This window comes from Haliotis rufescens, unplaced genomic scaffold (genome assembly GCF_023055435.1).
Source record: "Haliotis rufescens isolate VD_foot unplaced genomic scaffold, xgHalRufe1.0.p SCAF_59, whole genome shotgun sequence".
NCBI classification, from domain to species: domain Eukaryota; kingdom Metazoa; phylum Mollusca; class Gastropoda; order Lepetellida; family Haliotidae; genus Haliotis; species Haliotis rufescens.
In genome coordinates this window covers 1,941,332-1,960,648 of record NW_025964323.1, presented here as the reverse complement: position 1 = coordinate 1,960,648, position 19,317 = coordinate 1,941,332, and the positions used below count along the sequence as shown (strand labels likewise).

The 19,317-nt window shown below is 38.8% G+C and overlaps 2 protein-coding genes across 5 annotated transcripts; one reads left to right on the top strand and one right to left on the bottom strand.

Annotated features, from left to right (window-relative positions):
* Window positions 1–727: 727 nt before the first annotated feature.
* LOC124142765 (torsin-1A-interacting protein 1-like) lies at window positions 728–6,302 on the bottom strand. The gene is made up of 3 exons (XM_046511407.2): window positions 6,158–6,302; window positions 4,250–4,704; window positions 728–3,600 (listed from the first exon to the last, which is right to left on the bottom strand). The coding sequence occupies exons 2-3, from the start codon at window positions 4,686–4,688 to the stop codon at window positions 2,852–2,854; spliced, it is 1,188 nt and encodes a 395-aa protein (XP_046367363.2). The 5' UTR covers window positions 4,689–4,704; window positions 6,158–6,302; the 3' UTR covers window positions 728–2,851.
* A 176-nt stretch (window positions 6,303–6,478) lies between these two features.
* LOC124142766 (phospholipase A and acyltransferase 2-like) lies at window positions 6,479–18,517 on the top strand. 4 transcript variants are annotated; one of them, XM_046511411.2, is made up of 6 exons: window positions 6,507–6,705; window positions 7,628–7,760; window positions 9,998–10,181; window positions 13,211–13,340; window positions 15,072–15,089; window positions 17,376–18,517. In XM_046511411.2, exons 2-6 carry the CDS (start codon window positions 7,664–7,666, stop codon window positions 17,379–17,381), a joined length of 435 nt encoding a protein of 144 aa, XP_046367367.2. In that variant the 5' UTR covers window positions 6,507–6,705; window positions 7,628–7,663; the 3' UTR covers window positions 17,382–18,517. The 4 variants fall into 4 exon arrangements, with proteins under 4 accessions (XP_046367365.2, XP_046367366.2, XP_046367367.2 ...); XM_046511409.2 differs by lacking the exon at window positions 17,376–18,517 and having other exon boundaries at window positions 6,479–6,631; window positions 15,072–15,448; XM_046511410.2 differs by lacking the exon at window positions 17,376–18,517 and having other exon boundaries at window positions 6,498–6,607; window positions 15,072–15,448.
* The last annotated feature ends 800 nt before the right edge of the window (window positions 18,518–19,317 follow it).

The following is a 19,317-nucleotide window of genomic DNA, read 5'->3' as shown; positions in this document are numbered from 1 at the left end:
CAAGTACAAGCATCCATACACGTCGCTGTGTAAGTGCAATTATATTGAACGCAACAAACCCATTTTCACCTCGCCAAATCAACAGCACCATGTGGGCTGCCAATCTCATTAAAATCAGATCTTAGTTCTCGCTACCGCTAAACAAAGATCTGAGGACATCCCATTAGGGTTCACGTCAGAATGACCTTTCATCTGACCAATCAGAGCATTGCTTACCAGATCTTGAGAGCGAGTCGGAATGTGATTTCTAATCATGCAGCCTCAAAAACTTTAAAATGGGTTATTCCGAACGATAGTTACGACTGAATCTATACAATCTAGACCATCTAATAGCCATTCGAGAATGTTTTGTTCAGGTTCAAATTTTGAAACGGTCTGGCGTGACCCGTAATGGGATGTCCTCAGATCTTTGTTTAGCGGCAGCGAGAACTAAGATCTGATTTTAATTAGATTGGTGGGCTGCAGATTTTGACACAGAATGATGTTACTCTTGAACATCTTCAGAACCTCATGCTTGTCATAAAGAGGTGACAGAACGGGATCGGGTGGTCAGGCTCGCTGACTTGGTTGATGCATGTCATTGTATCCCAGTGGCGTGGATTAATGCTCATGGTATCAATCACTGGATTGTCTGGTCTGGACTATTACTTCACAGACCACCATCATACAGCTGGAATATTGTGGGGTTAAACAACAAAACAGAATGATGTCAAAAGTAACAATCATGGAAAAATAATCTATAGCTTTATTATGGTAGTGTACATTATCATAGCATTTGAGGGCATAATAGATTCACTGCCATTTCATTATACACAAATTCACATCTTGACATTTTGATATGAATAATGCAACTTACATTTTTTGGGAGTGAAAATAAATTGTACAAACGTGAATAACCACTTAGTGGGTCCATCGCCTAACATTGGATGGCGAGAACACAGGATGTTTGGAATGATGAAACATTGAAAAATTGAATTATGGTTTTGTGGAAATATCAAATGAAGGATCATAATCAGGGTGAATCTGAGATTCAAACACATGATCATCAGATCATCAGATCCTGGTACACCTTGTGGATGCAACTCATGGCACCTTTTTCGACAGGACCACCTGTGCTTACAGTAATAAAACCATATATATTTATATGTATCATTAATACATACAGCCTTTCAGAGAGATTAAACTAGGTGACTGGAACTACTGTGGCAACTATATAGGAATCGGCAACCTATAACTAGATTCAACCAGGCAAACAAATGGTTGGGAGAGTGAGTGAATAAGTATGGATTTCTATGTCTCTTAACAATAGTACAGCAATATCACATCTAGGAAACAATCCCTATATGGGGATTTCAGCAATATCATTGCAGGGGATGCCAGAAATAGGCTACACACTATACCTATGTGGGGTTTTAAACCCGGCCTTTGGTGTGATAGATGAATGCTTTCACCACGAGGCAAACCCACCACCCCAACATCGAAGCAGTGTGAGTGAGTGAGTGAGTGAGTATGGTTTTACTCCGCTTTTAGCAATATTCCAGCATTATCACAGTGGGGGACACCAGAAATGGGCTTCACACATTGTACCCGTGTCGGGAATCGAACCTGGGTCTTCGGCGTGACAAGTGAACGCTTTAACCACCAGGCTACCTGACCGCCCCTTCATCACAGGATCACCTTGGAGCTATTGTATTATGCACAGAAACACCGAACACAGGGAGAGACTGAAAATGTTGGAGGTGCAACAATATGATTAATATCTCCATACCAAGGTCATGACACAATACGATACATGTCTGAACACACCAGAATAACACCACAAATTCATGAACTGAAATTTCTGTTTATTTCAGATAGGTCGAGAAATGGTGTTTCCATGGTAACCAAGTAACAGTGAGGTCAATATGTCCCAAAACATTTGGATTGTTGGATGTGGACGGCTTCTCAAGCTCAGATTTAACCCATTTTGATGAGTTACCCTTTTGTTAATGTATTTCGATCATCATGTTTCATGATACAGGTCTGCATGTATCATATCGAAGACCATGTATTGCAGTGCAGCAGAGTTTTAATGCATCATTTCACACTTGGATAATAAACAGAAGAAACACTTCACTGAAGCCCTGAAAACACAATGCACATTCTGGTATTTAATTTTTCCAGCAGTTTGTCGAAAAACTTGTCACTTGAAATACTTCATTTTCAAAATATTTTTATAAATGGTCAGACTGTAACCACTATGTTATCTCAGTAGTAAGGTGATACAGGACATGAAAACTCAACATGCTGGAGAAATGTATCCATCATAAAAGGAAACTGATTGAAGCTAAACTAATACCTAGTTCTTAGATTTGATTCATTTCATTAAACAGCGGCTCGAGACCTCTGTGCATGCAAGCAGAGACTAGTACTATACAATTATTATTTATGTTATTACAATTTAAATGTCACCTCTAAATATTTTAAACTGTTTCAAAAAGTTTCAAAATCAAGTCAATTACGGTCTCTTTTACCCTACTATTGCCAACTGAGAACTTCCTTCCCCGATCATTGTCAACTGAGATTTTCCTTCCACGATCATTGTCAGCTGAGATTTTCCTTCCATGATCATTCCCAACTAAGAACGTTCTTCCCCAGTCATTGTCACTGAGGTCTTTCCATGGCTGAAATTAGATTTTTTTATCTAAGCATGTTAAGTTGGTGGATCCAACCCATTTTTTTTAAGCAAGTACCGGTATTTAAAAAAACAAACTAATCTAAGCTACCAATGTTGTTTTTAAGCGTGATTGAGTTTGCCCTTTGTATTGCTAAGTACAGACTTCCTGTAATCTTGTGAGATTCCACAACCCTGCTAAGTACAGAGGGATGAAATGTCCCCTTCTTCTTTCCTCACAACAACTGCATTGTTATTTATCCTTGTCAACAGCGCTCCTATCTTGTCCGGATCGAGTTCAGACTTAAAATACTTTTCTAGTTCCAAGTCCACCTCACGTACGTTCAGTTCTCTATCAACATGAAACACAATCCCAATAAACACGTCTTTGAAAGGTGCGTTGTCATTATCACAGATGCCATGTAACAGCAAAGATGCCGTTGGCGACAAGCCCTCAAGGTGATCAATAACGACAGATCGTCCAGTCTTAAAATTAGCCCTTATTTTATCATCAAGGTTTTCCTTCTGCACCCTTGCATCAAGATGATTCAAGAGCCTTGCGTCCATGTAGCCGTCATCTTGCACACTGCTTGTCAGATGGTTAAAAAGGGAGGCAACTCTTCGGGCCAGGCAGCTTGCAGCTGCATGTTGGTCTTTCTGCACAGCGAACAACACAACGGCGGGGTATTCAGGGTCAGTGGCATTGAGAATGTGTTTTACAGATGACTTAATGGTTTTCCATGTTCTCTTGTCCTGGGACTTGAAGGACATTCGAAGGTCATCAACCTTGGACACGAAGCCCTGAAAGCTGGGACTGCGTGTGAGTTGAAACCTACGGGATCCAGAGAAGAGGAATCCCGATAGAATTAGAACTACTAGACCCACGAGTCCGATCCAGGGATAGGGTGATGTTGGAACAGTCCTCTGATTCTTAGGTGGCCGGGGAGCTGAAACAAAACATGGAGACGATGTGAATTGACTAAATTATTTTCTATAAGAGGCTAAAAATCATAATAGTCTTTGTTCTCAGGTACCGCATGAGAACATCATCATAATGTTAGCTCCAGGTTTCGGTTATATTTCCATTTGAAAAAAAATTAAAAGCTGTATACTTAAAAACAATGGAATCCAATATTGCACACAGTTACTTCCCTTTACATGTGCTCTGCTTTACTGCGCATCTGGTGTTATGGTCATGGAGGCAGTCAGAATTTGTATGCTTCTTTATGCAGGGAGGCCATCTCCCAGGTTCATGGTACGCAACTGTTTATTTGGTTACATACTAGTTTGAACAAGCAAAAGAAAAACAAGAACCACTGCCCGCCAGCACTATACTGGGTACTTTCAAAAGGCATTGCCTGAGATCCAATTCTTTTAATTTTTTAAGCCATACTTAATAGTATTCCAGTTATATCACAGCTTGTCAGCGTAATTGTGGGGGGAAAGCCTGAAGTGATGCAGGTCTCAGACATTTACCACTTTGTTTTTTTTTGTCTGAAATAAACTTTGTCTAGATAAACTTCTTCTTCTACAATCACTTTGTGGAATTGGGAGGGTATAATATTCCAGCTCTTCATACATCGACAGATTTCATACCTGCAGGCCTTTGCTCATTCTGCATTGGAGACAAATCTGGGTACATTCTCTCATATCGCGATGAAGGGCTTCCACCAGACACATTCCCCCGAGGATTTGACCGTTGATGAGGTATGGGAGATGTGTCACTATCGGACGCATTCCCCCGACTGTTTGCCCATCGTTGAAGTTTGGGGGATGGAGTCACAGCTGCTGGAGAGGCTCTGGTAGTGGCATAGCTGCTGTCAACATCATCTTCTTGTGAGTCTGTGTACTCATCTTCATCTTCATCTTCAGCCTCGCTGTCATGTTCCCTGTATGATCGACTGCTGGTGTTGTGGGAGGTATTAGGGGTCGTTGCCCTCCGATTCCGATTGTTTAAAGATGGACTGTCTGCATCAGAACCCTTGGATGAATTTAAACTCCTGAGATTGTGACCACCCTTTATATTGCCTGGCATAGTGGAGGTCCTTGTTCTGAAATCAAACAGTCATTGCCATTTGCAGAAAACACATCTGTTATGATACTAACACTGGTCTGTTAGTCACAGACTACTAAAATCTATGAAAACCAGTTGAATTAATTATTGACTGGTCCACTGTTTTTGGTATGCTCACTTTGTATTACTTCTTGAATTGGAAACAGAAGTCTGTCAGAGCACATTCAGTAAATGAAACAACCCTGCATGGTATGATTTCATTCTTAATAAATATCATTTTTAATGTTTATGTTAAAACCACATGAGTGAGTGACTGAGTATGCTTTACGCCACTTTTAGCAATATTCCAGCAATATCACAACAGAGATCACCAGAAATGGGCTTCACACATTATACCCATGCGGGGAATCGAACCCTTGTCTTCGGTGTGATGAAGGAATGCTTTAACCACCAGGTTACCCCTTCGTCCAGAACCCCTTGAGATCAAACAGGGTGAGAGGATTTTCTACTCATTCAAATAATGCATGTTAATGCCCTGAATTACACTCATGTCAATAATCAGATCTCTCAAATCAATTATAAAGCCCTTCTCATCTTAAGTAGTTTTTTGCTCATGAACATAATGATACAATGTGTCTGTTGGATTGGTCTTAGTAATGCATCATTTAAATGACCAGTCCCTAAATAGTGTTAAAATGTACATTTTTTTCATATGAATAAAATAGAACTGAGCCTTTTCATGGCCCTGTATAGTTGGGATAGTTGTTGTTTGCTCATGAATATAATAATACAATGCAACTTTTTTTTGTCTTCTTAAGCTGCGTTCCAGCGTATCATATAGGAAATGATCATACACAGTGACGTGCTTACATTAATCTAATATTCCGCGATGCACGCATGCACTCGTTATCAGGAGAACCTGAACTACAACATGAACCGGTTTCGGTTTTGGGATTGGGAATATATATGGACAAGTCGGACATTTAGAGTACCATGTACGTTTTTGTATTTTGATTTTGGCTAGGGTATATTTCTGTGTACAGAAACGTAGCTGGAGTACGTTTCTGTAGTACCTGTGCCGACGACGACACCTTCCGCGTTATTATGTCATTCACCAACCTCTTCTGTTTTCATGACCCCCACTAATCTCACCACTACCCCTTAAATAAATGACCAGTCCCAAAGCTTAATGTTTCAAGGTGAGCTAAAATAAAACCATTAGTCATTATTCTTACATATTAATTTAAAACTAAAATATACACCTTCACTTCCAACACATCTTATTCTGGTGTCTGATTAAAATGGGATCTTGAGAATAATAACGATTGAACCAAGTTAATGTGGGCCCAGGCCGACGTACTCAGATTTTTAGTTTCACTTTCACTTTTCCTAAATTTAAGTTTGATTGACGTTGAACAGTCTGCAAAGACATTTCAGTTGCGTGTGAAACTATCCCTTTCCCCATTCTACACCTTCCTCAATGTTCTTACCTTATCGTTTTAAGTTAATAAGCCATGTGATTCCTACACAGCAAGATTCTGTGTTGGCAAGACGGTTCCCGGCTTTCTTTCAATCTCTGCGCTTTGCGACCCCAAGCGGAGAAATGCTCCTTAGAGTCTAAACAAATATTGCTGTTAAAAAGTAACAGCGCGCAACTTTGACTATAAGGTTATTATGTGATTATGATAAACGGGAAATGAATATACGTTTGGATCTGTTATATCTTTTGGGAAGTTGACATTTTTTGTCAATATTGTAAGCGATCAACGCAATGTTCTATATTTAGATCGAAGTTTGAGCTGAGCTCCGTCTCTACATATAACAACGTGACGCTACGCGGAGAGAGCTGAGAACCAGCCAGTTAAGATCAAACGACGTTTTAACAGCTCATCGTCATTTGGGGAAAACCCAGTGAAACAGAAGATTTTTACAAAGAGGAAGTTATGGAAATTTTCAGTTTTCATGTAATGTTAATACACTTTTAGTTTTCTAATCATCCGTTAGAATCTATCCTCCATCATTTGAAAGAGAATCTCAGGTTGGTCGATCGGCATCGCGAGAAATGCCATTGTGTTTCTGAAAATGATCATGCAATTAGTTTTATATACTTTTTTAATATGGCAGCCATATTGTCATTGACTACCTTATGAATCTTTTTGAAATTTGAAGTGCGGTTGTCAAGGAGTATCTATTCTTGTACAATATTCAACCCTAAGAAAGGATAAGAATTTATGGATGAACAACTTCTTTATTACAATCAGAGACCATATACCGATATGTCTCTGTTACAATTATTAAGAGCGACGTTTCGGTGTAGGTTCTTACACCGTTATCAAGCAAGTGATGCTTGATAACAGTGTTAGAACCTACACTGAAACGTCGCTCTTAATTGTAATAAAGAAGATGTTCATACATAAATTCTTATCCTTACTTAGTACTCCAACTTCTAAATGCCTATCAAAGAAAATATTCATCCCCATTCAATCACCTGACATATACTCCTATTAACATATTTATCTTCATTTGTGAAATCTAACATGGGTACAATTAAATGTGTGAAGCCCTTTTTCGTTGTCCCGTGCTGTAATATTGCTGGAATATTGCTAAAAGCAGTGTAAAACCATACTCACTCACAGATATGTGAAACAGCAATGACATCATAGCTGAAGATAGTTGACGTCATTCGACAAATTGTGGTTCCGCTGCTGTTGCAATTAACTTGCTATCCATACAGGTAAACACTAAAATACGTCCCTTTAAGTAGACATCTTTTTCGGTAATATATAGAGCATTATATGAGTGTTCATGTCATACCATGTTTACAACACTTGTGCCTAAATACCGGAATTTTGACACTTGTGTCGTAAACATAGTATGACACGAACACTCATATAATTTCCCCAATATATTGATGGTACCTGTCATGTGTGTATTCTTATACATGTTGATTATATTTGCAGATGCAGTGTTGTGTATTGTGAGTTCAAGAGACGATAATGAGTTGTGAGCAGATAAACAGCCACAGAGATCTGGAGGTGGGGGATCTGGTGGAGTTCAAGCGGGGGCTGTATTCTCACTGGGCTGTCTATATAGGTACGATGCTCTGAAATTGTAGTTTCTCAAAATACTTCATGTTTAATGATCATCTTTAATATTGTCATCAGTGCATTTCATTCACAGATTATCAATTTATTTTGGTGCTGGCAAATATGGCCCCATGATTCCACTTGCGTTACTTATTATAATCAGAGTAACATTCTAACAACACCGATACCAAGTCTAATTCATTATCTGGTTTCAAGATTTTGTTTTGTTTAATCTTTGATCTTCTTTAAGTGGTGGACAATTTGTTAAACTGTTTTCAAATTATTGTCATATGGATCTTCAAATTTTTCATCTTCTGCACACATAGAATGATAAAAGTTTACAAATCTCAGAGTGCAATCCTTATCATCCATCATCAAACCATTTTTTAACAACTTGTTACCATTGTTATCTTTCAATGTATACTCATGGGGAAAGGTGAAAATCGCACGTATTTGTAAAAATTCATGAAGCTATTATTGAATATTATTTATCATGTATCACATATAATTTGGGGCTGTTTTCATCTGTATTGGGTCATTTTTGCCAATGTTTTTGCTTGGGGCAGTTTTAACATGGGGCCATTTCAGCCATAATCCATCTATGTTCTGAGAAATATGTTGTATTTTTTCACTTTTTATGTTTATTCTCTTATGGTAAGGAAGTAATGGAAAACACAAATTGTTGTCCCCAATCTCAAATTATGTAAATACAGTGTAATCACTTAATCCACAGGATAATCAGGCCCATGGCATCATCTGCCTTGGTTACTGAGTGTAATTAAGGATCCTGATAAGAAAGTACATTCATTAGCAAGTTCTGTTGTCTTTTCTCACTATGCAAGGACCAACACATCATTACCTCATTAAAATTGTCTGTTGTTTTTTATTTAATGCAATGTTATCATTAGTGTATGTTTATGTATGTGTAAATATTAACAATTGTTGGATAATTTACAATTATAATAATAGGGTATATATGCAGCTTATGATTATAATAGGATCAGCCAGTAATTATGTAAATACAGTGTAATCACTTAATCCACAGGATAATCAGGCCCATGGCATTATCTACCGTGGTTACTGAATGTAATTAAGGATCCTGATAAGAAAGTACATTCATTAGCAAGTTCTGTTGTCTTTTCTCACTATGCAAGGGCCAACACAACATTACCTTGTTAAAGTTGTCTGTTGTTTTAATTTAATGCAATGTTATCATCAGTGTATGTTTATGTATGTGTAAAATTTAACAATTGTTTGATAATTTACAATTATAATAATAGGTATATATGCAGCTTATGATCATAATAGGATCAGACAGAAATTGTGTATTTTGAGTGTACAGTCTGCATCTTTGGCCACTTGTTCAAAACTTGAGACCCCTCACTAGCACACTTCAAGGTTTATGACACTTTCACAGACTGCAGTGTATCACAATCTCATTAAAATCAGATCTAAGTTCTCGCTGCTGCTAAACAAAGATCTGAGGACATCCAATTACGGGTCACGTCAGAATGACCTTTCGCGAATATCGCGACCACTGAAATGGCTAACAAGAAGTCGACATCAGCCAATTAGAAAGCAGCTTTCTTGAGCTTTACGGGACTCGTTTCAACCTGGCGGCTTCCATTTCAGACTACGCCTGAAAAATATTTTGACACGGTTCTCAATTCAAATTTTGAAAACTGAACAAACGAACAATCTGGAATCAGGGTTAGAAACTAACAGTTTTCTTCCACTAGTCCTTATAATAATAACATATAGCAAAACCCCTAAAAAGGGCAAATTTCTACTAGTCCTTATGATACCTTTACCATTGGGCAGTTTGGCAAGGACTACAGGACTAGTGCCAATTTCTAACGCTGCCAGAATGTATGGCTGAGATTGTATGGCAGTGCTTCCCACATACTGTGCAGTGCCTCCTCCTTTCAAATGTTTATCCCACGGAAGCGAGAGTTAGATGATAATTTTGACGGAATCAGTCAACTGTCATTCGGAATACCCCGTGTTAACGTTTTCGAGGTTGCATGATTGGAAGCAAATTGTGACTGTCACTTTCACGATCTGGTAAGCGACGCTTTGATTGGTCAGATGAAAGGTTCTGACGTGACCCGTAATGGGATGTCCTCAGATCTTTGTTTAGCGATAGCGAGAACCGAGATCTGATTTTAATGAGATTGGCATTGTATCATCAGACATGTAATAATCATGGTAAACCAACTTACTTATATTGATGCTTGTTTCCAGGAGGGGGAGAGGTCGTTCACCTCGCAGGGGAAGAAGATGATGGGCTAGCCAATGTTGGAGGAAGACATGTTTTCACTGTAAGCGGAACTACATTTAATAAGGCCTTGGTCCGCATCGACCTATTTGATGATGTTGCGGGTCTTGACAAGGTCTACAGAAACAACACGAAGGACAAGAGGTGGAGGTAAGATGACTGATGTGGTAGACATTTGTCATGTTAGAACCCTGGGTATGGTGCTAGGAACCCTGGGTAATGTGCTAGGAACCCTGGGTATGGCACTAGGAACCCTGGGTAATGTGCTAGGAACCCTGGGTAATGTGCTAGGAACCCTGGGTATGGTGCTAGGAACCCTGGGTATGGTGCTAGGAACCCTGGGTAATGTACTAGGAACCCTGGGTATGGTGCTAGGACCCCTGGGTAATGTACTAGGACCCCTGGGTATGGTGCTAGGAACCCTGGGTATGGCGCTAGGAACCCTGGGTCATGTGCTAGGAACCCTGGGTAATATGCTAGGAACCCTGGGTATGGCGCTAGGAACCCTGGGTAATGTACTAGGAACCCTGGGGATGGCGCTAGGAACCCTGGGTAATGTACTAGGAACCCTGGGTATGGTGCTAGGAACCCTGCGTATGGAGCTAGGAACCCTTGGAATGGCGCTAGGAACACTGGGTAATGTGTTAGGAACCCTGGGTAATGTACTAGGAACCCTGGGTATGGTGCTAGGATCATGATCAGGGCAAAACTCCTTGTCAAACTCATGCTATTTCCAGGTCAAGCCGCATAACCACTCATACCCTTCTCTTGGCCATGTTTATTAGGGCTGTTACGATTCACTTGCATATTTGGTGAATCAAACCATATCCATTCGTGAATTGAATTCGTTAATCGTGGACACAAGAATCGAATATTTATAAATATGCAATCATGTGCATTTACATACCCTGTACCTACAAATATCCATAAGACCATATTATATGCATAGATTTCTTCAAAAACAACACTCTTATAATATTTAATTTGACAGTATTGTGGTCACTGGTCATTGTTGCATTTAAGCAGATACTAGTACCTGGATAAGTGCAGTATATAAATATATAATATGTTAATAATTAACAAACCATGTCAAATAATTTATGTTATTTTTTCACTGAATATAACAAAAAATACATCAACTGCTGACGTGTTATTGTATTCGTGAATTAAAATTCGTATTCGTTACCCTATATTCGTAGTACGAATCGTATTCGCCTCATAGTGTATTTGTTGCAGCCCTAATGTTTACGACTGGTTCCGTCTACGTGCAAACGGGCAAAGTTAAAACAATTGTTTGATTAATGTATGTTTCCACCATATATCATATATATTCTAGATGCAGATTTAAAACACATCGGGACTTACGGTATTATACAGTATGGTTGAACACATTTAACTTTATCTTGGGTACATTTTTAGATGTAAGATATGTGAACAATAATAAATTGTATCTGAGGGTTGAAGTCATACCCTCATTCATCTTACAGGGCAAGGGAGGTAACTGACTAAGATTCCAGTTTCCACCATTGCAATACTAGGGTGGGATTTTGGAGTTATAATTTGGCTGGACTAACAAGTTTATGCATAGTCCTATCAAAATAGCGTAACAAAATCTACATCCGGTTCGTAAACTGCCGTGCACATTTTGGTCTATTACAGGATTTGCAAAGCATGTCTACCTCCAAATCTTTTCATGTTTTTTATCAAGGTGCTCACGTGATTTGATGCACTTTGCAAAGTAAGACACGTTTTTCACAATATAGATATTAATTCTCGATCACATCGTCTTGACTGGGCGCCTCCATTTTATTTGAAGCAAATGCAAGTGATATGAGAGGTGGAAAATAGGGATTAGATCATGGAATCTTTTCAGACATTTCGCTGCATATGAATACTTTCTTGAAAAGTAGCATAGTTTGCACAATCCCAAATTTGAGGAACATGACTTGAACAGGCTGAATATGGCCCAATGATACAGCTGCTGAATACAGCCAATGGTACAGCTGTTGAATACAGCCAATGATACATGTAGCTGAATATGACCCAATGATACAGCTGCTGATTATGGCCAAATGATACAACTGCTGAATATGGTCAAATGATACAGCTGTTGAATACAGCCAATGGTACAGCTGTTGAATACAGCCAATGATACATGTAGCTGAATATGACCCAATGATGCAGCTGCTGATTATGGCCAAATGATACAACTGCTAAATATGGTCAAATGATACAGCTGTTGAATACAGCCAATGGTACAGCTGTTGAATACAGCCAATGGTACAGCTGCTGAATACAGCCAATGATACAGCCGCTGAATACAGCCAATGGTACAGCTGTTGAATACAGCCAATGATACAGCTGCTGAATTTGACCCAATGATACAGCTGCTGAATACAGCCAATGGTACAGCTGTTGAATATAGCCAATGATACATGCAGCTGAATATGATCCAATGATACAGCTGCTGGATATGACCCAATGATACAGCTGCTGAATACAGCCAATGATACAGCTGCTGAATACAGCCAATGGTACAGCTGCTGAATACAGCCAATGATACACCTGCTGAATACAGCCAATGATACAGCTGCTGAATACAGCCAATGATACACCTGCTGAATACAGCCAATGGTACAGCTGCTGAATACAGCCAATGGTACAGCTGCTGAATACAGCCAATGGTACAGCTGCTGAATACAGCCAATGATACAGCTGCTGAATACAGCCAATGGTACAGCTGCTGAATACAGCCAATGGTACAGCTGCTGAATACAGCCAATGGTGCAGCGCCTGAATACAGCCAATGGTACAGCGCCTGAATACAGCCAATGATACAGCTGCTGAATACAGCCAATGATACACCTGCTGAATACAGCCAATGGTACAGCTGCTGAATACAGCCAATGATACAGCTGATGGATATGACCCAATGATACAGCTGCTGAATACAGCCAATGATACAACTGCTGAATACAGCCAATGGTACAGCTGCTGAATACAGCCAATGGTACAGCTGCTGAATACAGCCAATTGTCACAGCTGCAGAATACAGCCAATGATACAGCTCTGGAATACAACCAATGATACATGCAGCTGACACAATCTTGCTGTTGTTATAACAAGCAAACAATTATTATGGACATGCATTTGGTGACTCCTACAATTCTATTTTTCAGTCCATTCTCAGCATCCGAGATCGTAAGAAGAGCTCTGTCCAAACTTGGGCGTGTCGGCTACAACCTCATCTTCAGCAACTGTGAACATTTTGTGTCTTGGTGCAGATACGACATGGAACGGAGTGATCAGGTTTGTCAGCTCCAGTGTTTTTAGGGGTTGGTTATAGCAGATATTATCATAGATACTAAGGATGCATATTAACATAATCTTGTGCCAATCTGACAGAGATCATGATCTCATCATCCCAGATAAAATAGATAAAAAAAATCTGCAAGCAATGAAAACATATGCAACTGTGTGCTTTTATTAATGTAGGGGTGTATTTAACATGTAAGTTGGTTTACTGATATTATGATCCTGAAAGAATGAAAAGTGGGAACAAAATAATTAAAAAAAAGCACTATTTTTTAAAAACAAAGAAACTGCATAATGTTTTGGATTTTTCCCCATCTACCACTGCCAACTGGAATCTGTGCCAAAAAACAAATATGTGTCCTAATAATTATTTGAAATTATTTAATATAGTTCTCAAAAGAAGTTAAGGACCCCGATTCTTTCATATTACTAAAGTTCTCCGTCATACATGACAGATTAGCCTTTGTAATATGAAATAATTCTCAAGGGTATTGTGATACAAGTGTGTCGATCAATAAATTGACAAGATGCTTATGCTGTTTTACTAACTCTTACTGAAAGTTATTGGTCGCACACTGGTATCACAAGGTAAGGACCTTGTTCTGACCCAATTTGGGCTCACTAGATTCAAATACTACCAGAATAGCAGCAAAAATCAAAGACCCCATGATCTCCCCTCTGACAATAATTAAAAGATATGTACCGATACTGCTATTGGCAGCTGTCACAGAACACTGAGCTTGTGCCAGTGGGATGAAGAGTGAGTGAGTTGGGTTTAACGCCGCTTTTAACAGTATTCCAGTTATATTACGGCGTGTCAGCTTAATGTTGGAGGAAAGCCCGAAGTGATGCAGGTCTCAGATGTTTACCACTCCGTTGAAACCCATGAGCACAGGTATGGTGCTGACAAACCTAGAAACATAATCGGGGCGAACCAGGATTCGAACCCACAATCATAGGTTAGCGTGCCCAAGCGATGCAACTCTGCACAGGGAATAGCGACGCCTTAGACAACCCTGACCTCCCCACCCAGTGGGATGAAGAGTGATATTATTCACTGAAGTGCATCACCAAAGATGTTACAAAGACATGAGTATGGTTTCATGAAATGTAAGAGTTTTTACAAAAAGCGAATAAATAATTACCCATTCAAATGTTTATCCCACTAAAGCGTAAGATAGACGATTACGACAGAATCAGTTGTACAGCCCATAACTGTTGTTCGGAATACCCTCTGTCATTTTCCTGATCTGGTAAGCATTGCTCTGATTTCCTGGATAATAGGCTTTCTGACTTGGAATGGGATGTCCTCAGATCCTTATTTTAGATTTTTATATTGTGAGAACTAAGATCTGATTTTTATGAGATTGACAGCGTTCATAAGGGACATGCTATCCATAGGTAATACCTTGTAGCTGAAATATTGTTGACTACGAAATATCCTCTCTTGTACTTATGCTCATGTGGTCTTCAGCAACCCATGCTTGCCGTAAAAGGCGACTTTTCTTGTCGTAAAAGGCGACTAACGGGATTGGGTGTTCAGGCACGCTGACTTGGTTGATACATGTCATCTATCCCAATTACGTGGATTGATGCTCATGCTGTCAATCACTGTCTGGTCCAGACTCGATCATTTTACAGAACGCCGTCATATAGCTGGAATATTGCTGAGTGCGGCGTTAAACAACAAACAAAGAAACAAACTTATGTTCATGTTGTGTTTAGGTGGACAGTTTCAAGACTGGCTTCCTGGTCGGGTTAGCTGCAGTTGCCACAACGGCCCTTGTTGGCTTCCTCGGAGGAAGAAGTAAAACCAAGGAAGAGAAGGAGAAGGAGGAAGAGTCCTACTAGATGTGTAACATCCTCGTGTTTCCAGTGTATTTTGTCCTGCTGAAAGAGCATGTGTCAGGTCCCCGCCCATGTCATTTCAACCCCCTGTGTCCATTTTCCCCAGGCAAGGGAGTTAACTGACTATAACAGTCCAGTTTCCACCCTTGCCGATACCATTTCCAGTGAAAGAGGTCAGGATAACCGTATTCGACGTAATAACCGCCCACGGCGCTCTCAAAATAGGGGGCTCTTGTTAGTATATAATTTTGGTGGAAAAAAAACAGATTTGAAAGATAAATTTCGTGGTTTATGCTGACAGCCTGAAATGTTTATATACGACAGATATATTTTTCCAGAATTTAATTGCCCATAATTAAGGGTGCATATAACACACGAGTACGTATTACACGCGAATAAATAAGTCTTTTGTACATTGATCAATCGGAAGGGGTGCTAATTGGGATTGTTCACTAGCCAATATATTAGCAAATATGGCAGTGGACACTTATTAGATGGGGCACTTATTATGTCGAATACAGTAAAAAGTACATGGTATGATAAGGATCCTTTTGGGCTACAGTATCTGCATACTTTAAGAAATTGGCAAAATCTTAGAAATTGTTTTGAAAGTCATCTGAAGTGTACATATGAATGAGAACTAGACTTTGTTCATACCGACTCTTGCATGTTTGGGACTTAAAAGATGGTGTATAGCCAAGGCTAAAATGTTTTTAAAAAGATGATTTGAGAGGTTTTCAGGAAGCTTTTTTTGTAATATTTAAACATGAGTAAGTCTTTAGCCAATACTGATTTTCTTTGATCATTAAGACAGTACAAAAATGTGGTAAAAAATTCAATTTTGGTCACGACTTGATCAGAGCTAAAAGACTTTTTTGGGTTAAAAAAATCAACTTACACTTATTTTTACATTGATGTTTTTGGTGCAATGAAGAAACTAATTATCAGCCGAATTGTTTGATAGGCATTACTTAGAAGTTGACGGATGACAAAGTAGACACAATTTATGGGTAACAACTTCTTTAATAGTGTGATGGCGACATTTCGGTATAGATCCTTATACTGTTGTCAAGTATTGTGTCTACTTTGTAATTATCAGCCATTTTATTGTGTTGCATAATTTTTCAAAACATTTCCTCAACTTTAAATTTTGATATTTTAAGTGGGTCAAAAAGAACCCTATTTCTATCTCCTCCCATCCTTGAATAGCCAGGGTGCATTTCTACCATAACAAATACCCTGGACCCATGTTTTGAATTACACAACACTGAATATACTGGTAGTTAAATATTGGCGAGTGAGTGAGTGAGTGAGTGAGTGAGTATGGTTTTACGCCGCTTTTAGCAATATTCCAGCAATATCACGGCGGGGGACACCAGAAATGGGCTTCACACATTGTACCCATGTCGGGAATCGAACCCGGGTCTTCGGCGTGACGAGCGAACGCTTTAACCACTAGGCTACCCGACCGCCCTAAATATTGGCGAAGTATAGGTGACGTAATAACATCACAAATACTTGACTTGTGTTATTACATACAATTTCAAATACATCTGAGAAGGATTTCCCTCTGTGTTAATACTAAGAAAACATCTTTTCAGGCTGGAAATGTATCAATGGCCCGCTCTAACAAGGCTGCGGTTTTGAATTCAGATCAAAGTTTAGAAGAGTCATACTGAGCGATTGCTAAGTTCAAGCTCGTCAGCAACATCTTGTGCTAGGTTATCAGTAGGGGAGTTGGAGATAGTGACGTCACTTCAGTAACAAAGATTAGGTGGCATCCATGTGCAGGTTGTTAGTTCCCAGTTAGCTCAAAGTCCACCATTTGAGCTCAAATTAAGTCAGTTGTAACACAGGTGTTTTTTGGATCCATCTCCTGACCATAGTTTGTAGGAAAAATAATAAAACAATTTTGTTTTTATATATAGATTTATTTATTTTTATGTACAAAATTTATAATTGTTTTCAGATGCATAAAAACACATGACACTCGGGTACATATATTAAAAGTCAGGAACTCCATGGAGTCCAGTGTCAATGTCTACAAACTCTGTTCACAAGTTATCAAATCTGTTGTCAAGGAGACAGTATTTCTTCTTTCTAGACTTGGTCACGCCAGTTTCTTGGAGTTGAAGAAGTTCATAGGGGGATTGCTCATCCTTCAATACGCTCAGGACCCACTGGTAGAGATTTGGGTGGGGGTGACCTCAGCTAACTTCAGCTTCTTAGCTTTTGAGCTAACAAGCGTTCACCTGTCAGGAACAGACTATAATCCACCATCCCTAATCCCCTTAATCCTCCTGAATTTCATTTTTGAGTTAACAGGGAAGACCATGTACAGGTTTTGTATATCACAATGGAATATAACAATATGCTGGAATACCTTTCGCATTTGACAATTTCGCAATTTGATACTGTGTCCGTTGTCAGCTACATAAATCATCCATAAAGTTGAGCTTGTGGCTCAACTGTATATATTCATATAAATTGTCATATAAAACATGTTCACTTTATTCTGGGTATTTTCTATATGGATATGTAGCAAGATATGTTTTGTAACAAATTTCTCATCTTGAAGAGGTGGTGATTGTTTGTTGTATAAGTGACGATCTGAGGCAGCAGTGTTATAAAATTGTTGCACATATTTTCTGATATGTGATGGGGTTTTAAGATGGAAAAGCAATAATTTAGGACCTAATCTCATTTCACCTTTTATTTGATTAGTTTGAAATAAATGACAATGGTGACAGTGAAAATAAACAGATATAGCAAAAAATAATTTCCCCCAAATAAATCAGTACTTGCTGAAAACAAAAATAAATATGAAATGATATTATTATTATTTTAAATATTTGTACTTTTATTTTGTTCTGCCCAGTCTAATGGGAAAGTGAAAATATGTCTTTTAACATTTTCTATTTAGTTCCATGTTACAGATTGAATGTTTTAAACAGGAATCATCACTCTGTTCAAATGAGTACTTTTTGTACCGTTTTTACTTCATCAGTTCAGTTCTTTTGACTTGTAGCTGTCAGATATGTATATTTTAAAATCATTTACATATCAGTTACAATGTGCTGTTGATAATATAGACATAGATAATAATGTTATCCAAACATTTTTACTTATGTCTTTTATACTGTTGTTGCAATTTGGTATTAAAGAATCAGAAGGATAAACTGTTTGATTTATTTGTGTGATGATAATCATTCATTTTCTAAAACCGTAAGTTTTGTATTATTTGGTCTGTCACTACCAGGACAACTGTGAAGGTCTGGGTTAGAACTCGTCTTCAGCAATCCATGTTTGTCGCAAGAGGCGAGCGACTATGCTTGTCGTATGAGGCACTTAACAGGATCAGGTGCTCATGCTCCCTGAATTGGTTGATGCATGTCAAGTTGTGTAGATTGATGCTCATGATATCAATCACTGGATTGTCTGGGTCAGGCTCGATTATTTACAGACCAACATCATATAGCTGGAGTATTGCCAAGTGCAGCATTAAACAACAAACAAACACTAATAGAACAAACAAAGATCGCTCAATAGTATTAATGGCCATTTCATTCATTATTTATTCATTTAATAACAGTGTGTCTTTGACTATACCATACATTTCTGAACAATTGTGTACTATGAATGCCTGTGCCAGTTTGCAAGTTTCTCTCATGAAATGGTCGATCAGTAAGCGATGTCTTAACTTGATTTGTCTTTTATACAAAAATATGTATTATTTTTTTCATGGGAAAAGACCACCTTTTAATGTGATGATGATTATGATGATGGTACGTGAAGATATTGTTGTTGAAAGGGCTCTTCTAAATGGTCTCCTTTGCCTTACCACCTGTGAAGATCTTCTGCAGCCCATGCTTGCCGTAAAAGCCGACTATTCTTTTCGTAAGAGGGATCGGGTGGTCAGGCTCGCTGACTTGGTTGATGCAAATCATCGATAATTGCGTGGATCGATGCTCATGATCTTAATCACTGTATTGTCTGGTCCAGACTCGATTATTGACAGACCGCCGTCATATACCTGGAATATTGCCGAGTGTGGCGTTAAACAACAAACCAACAACCAACCTTTGCCTTACACATCAGGTTCAATCACCGTAGCATTTATCAG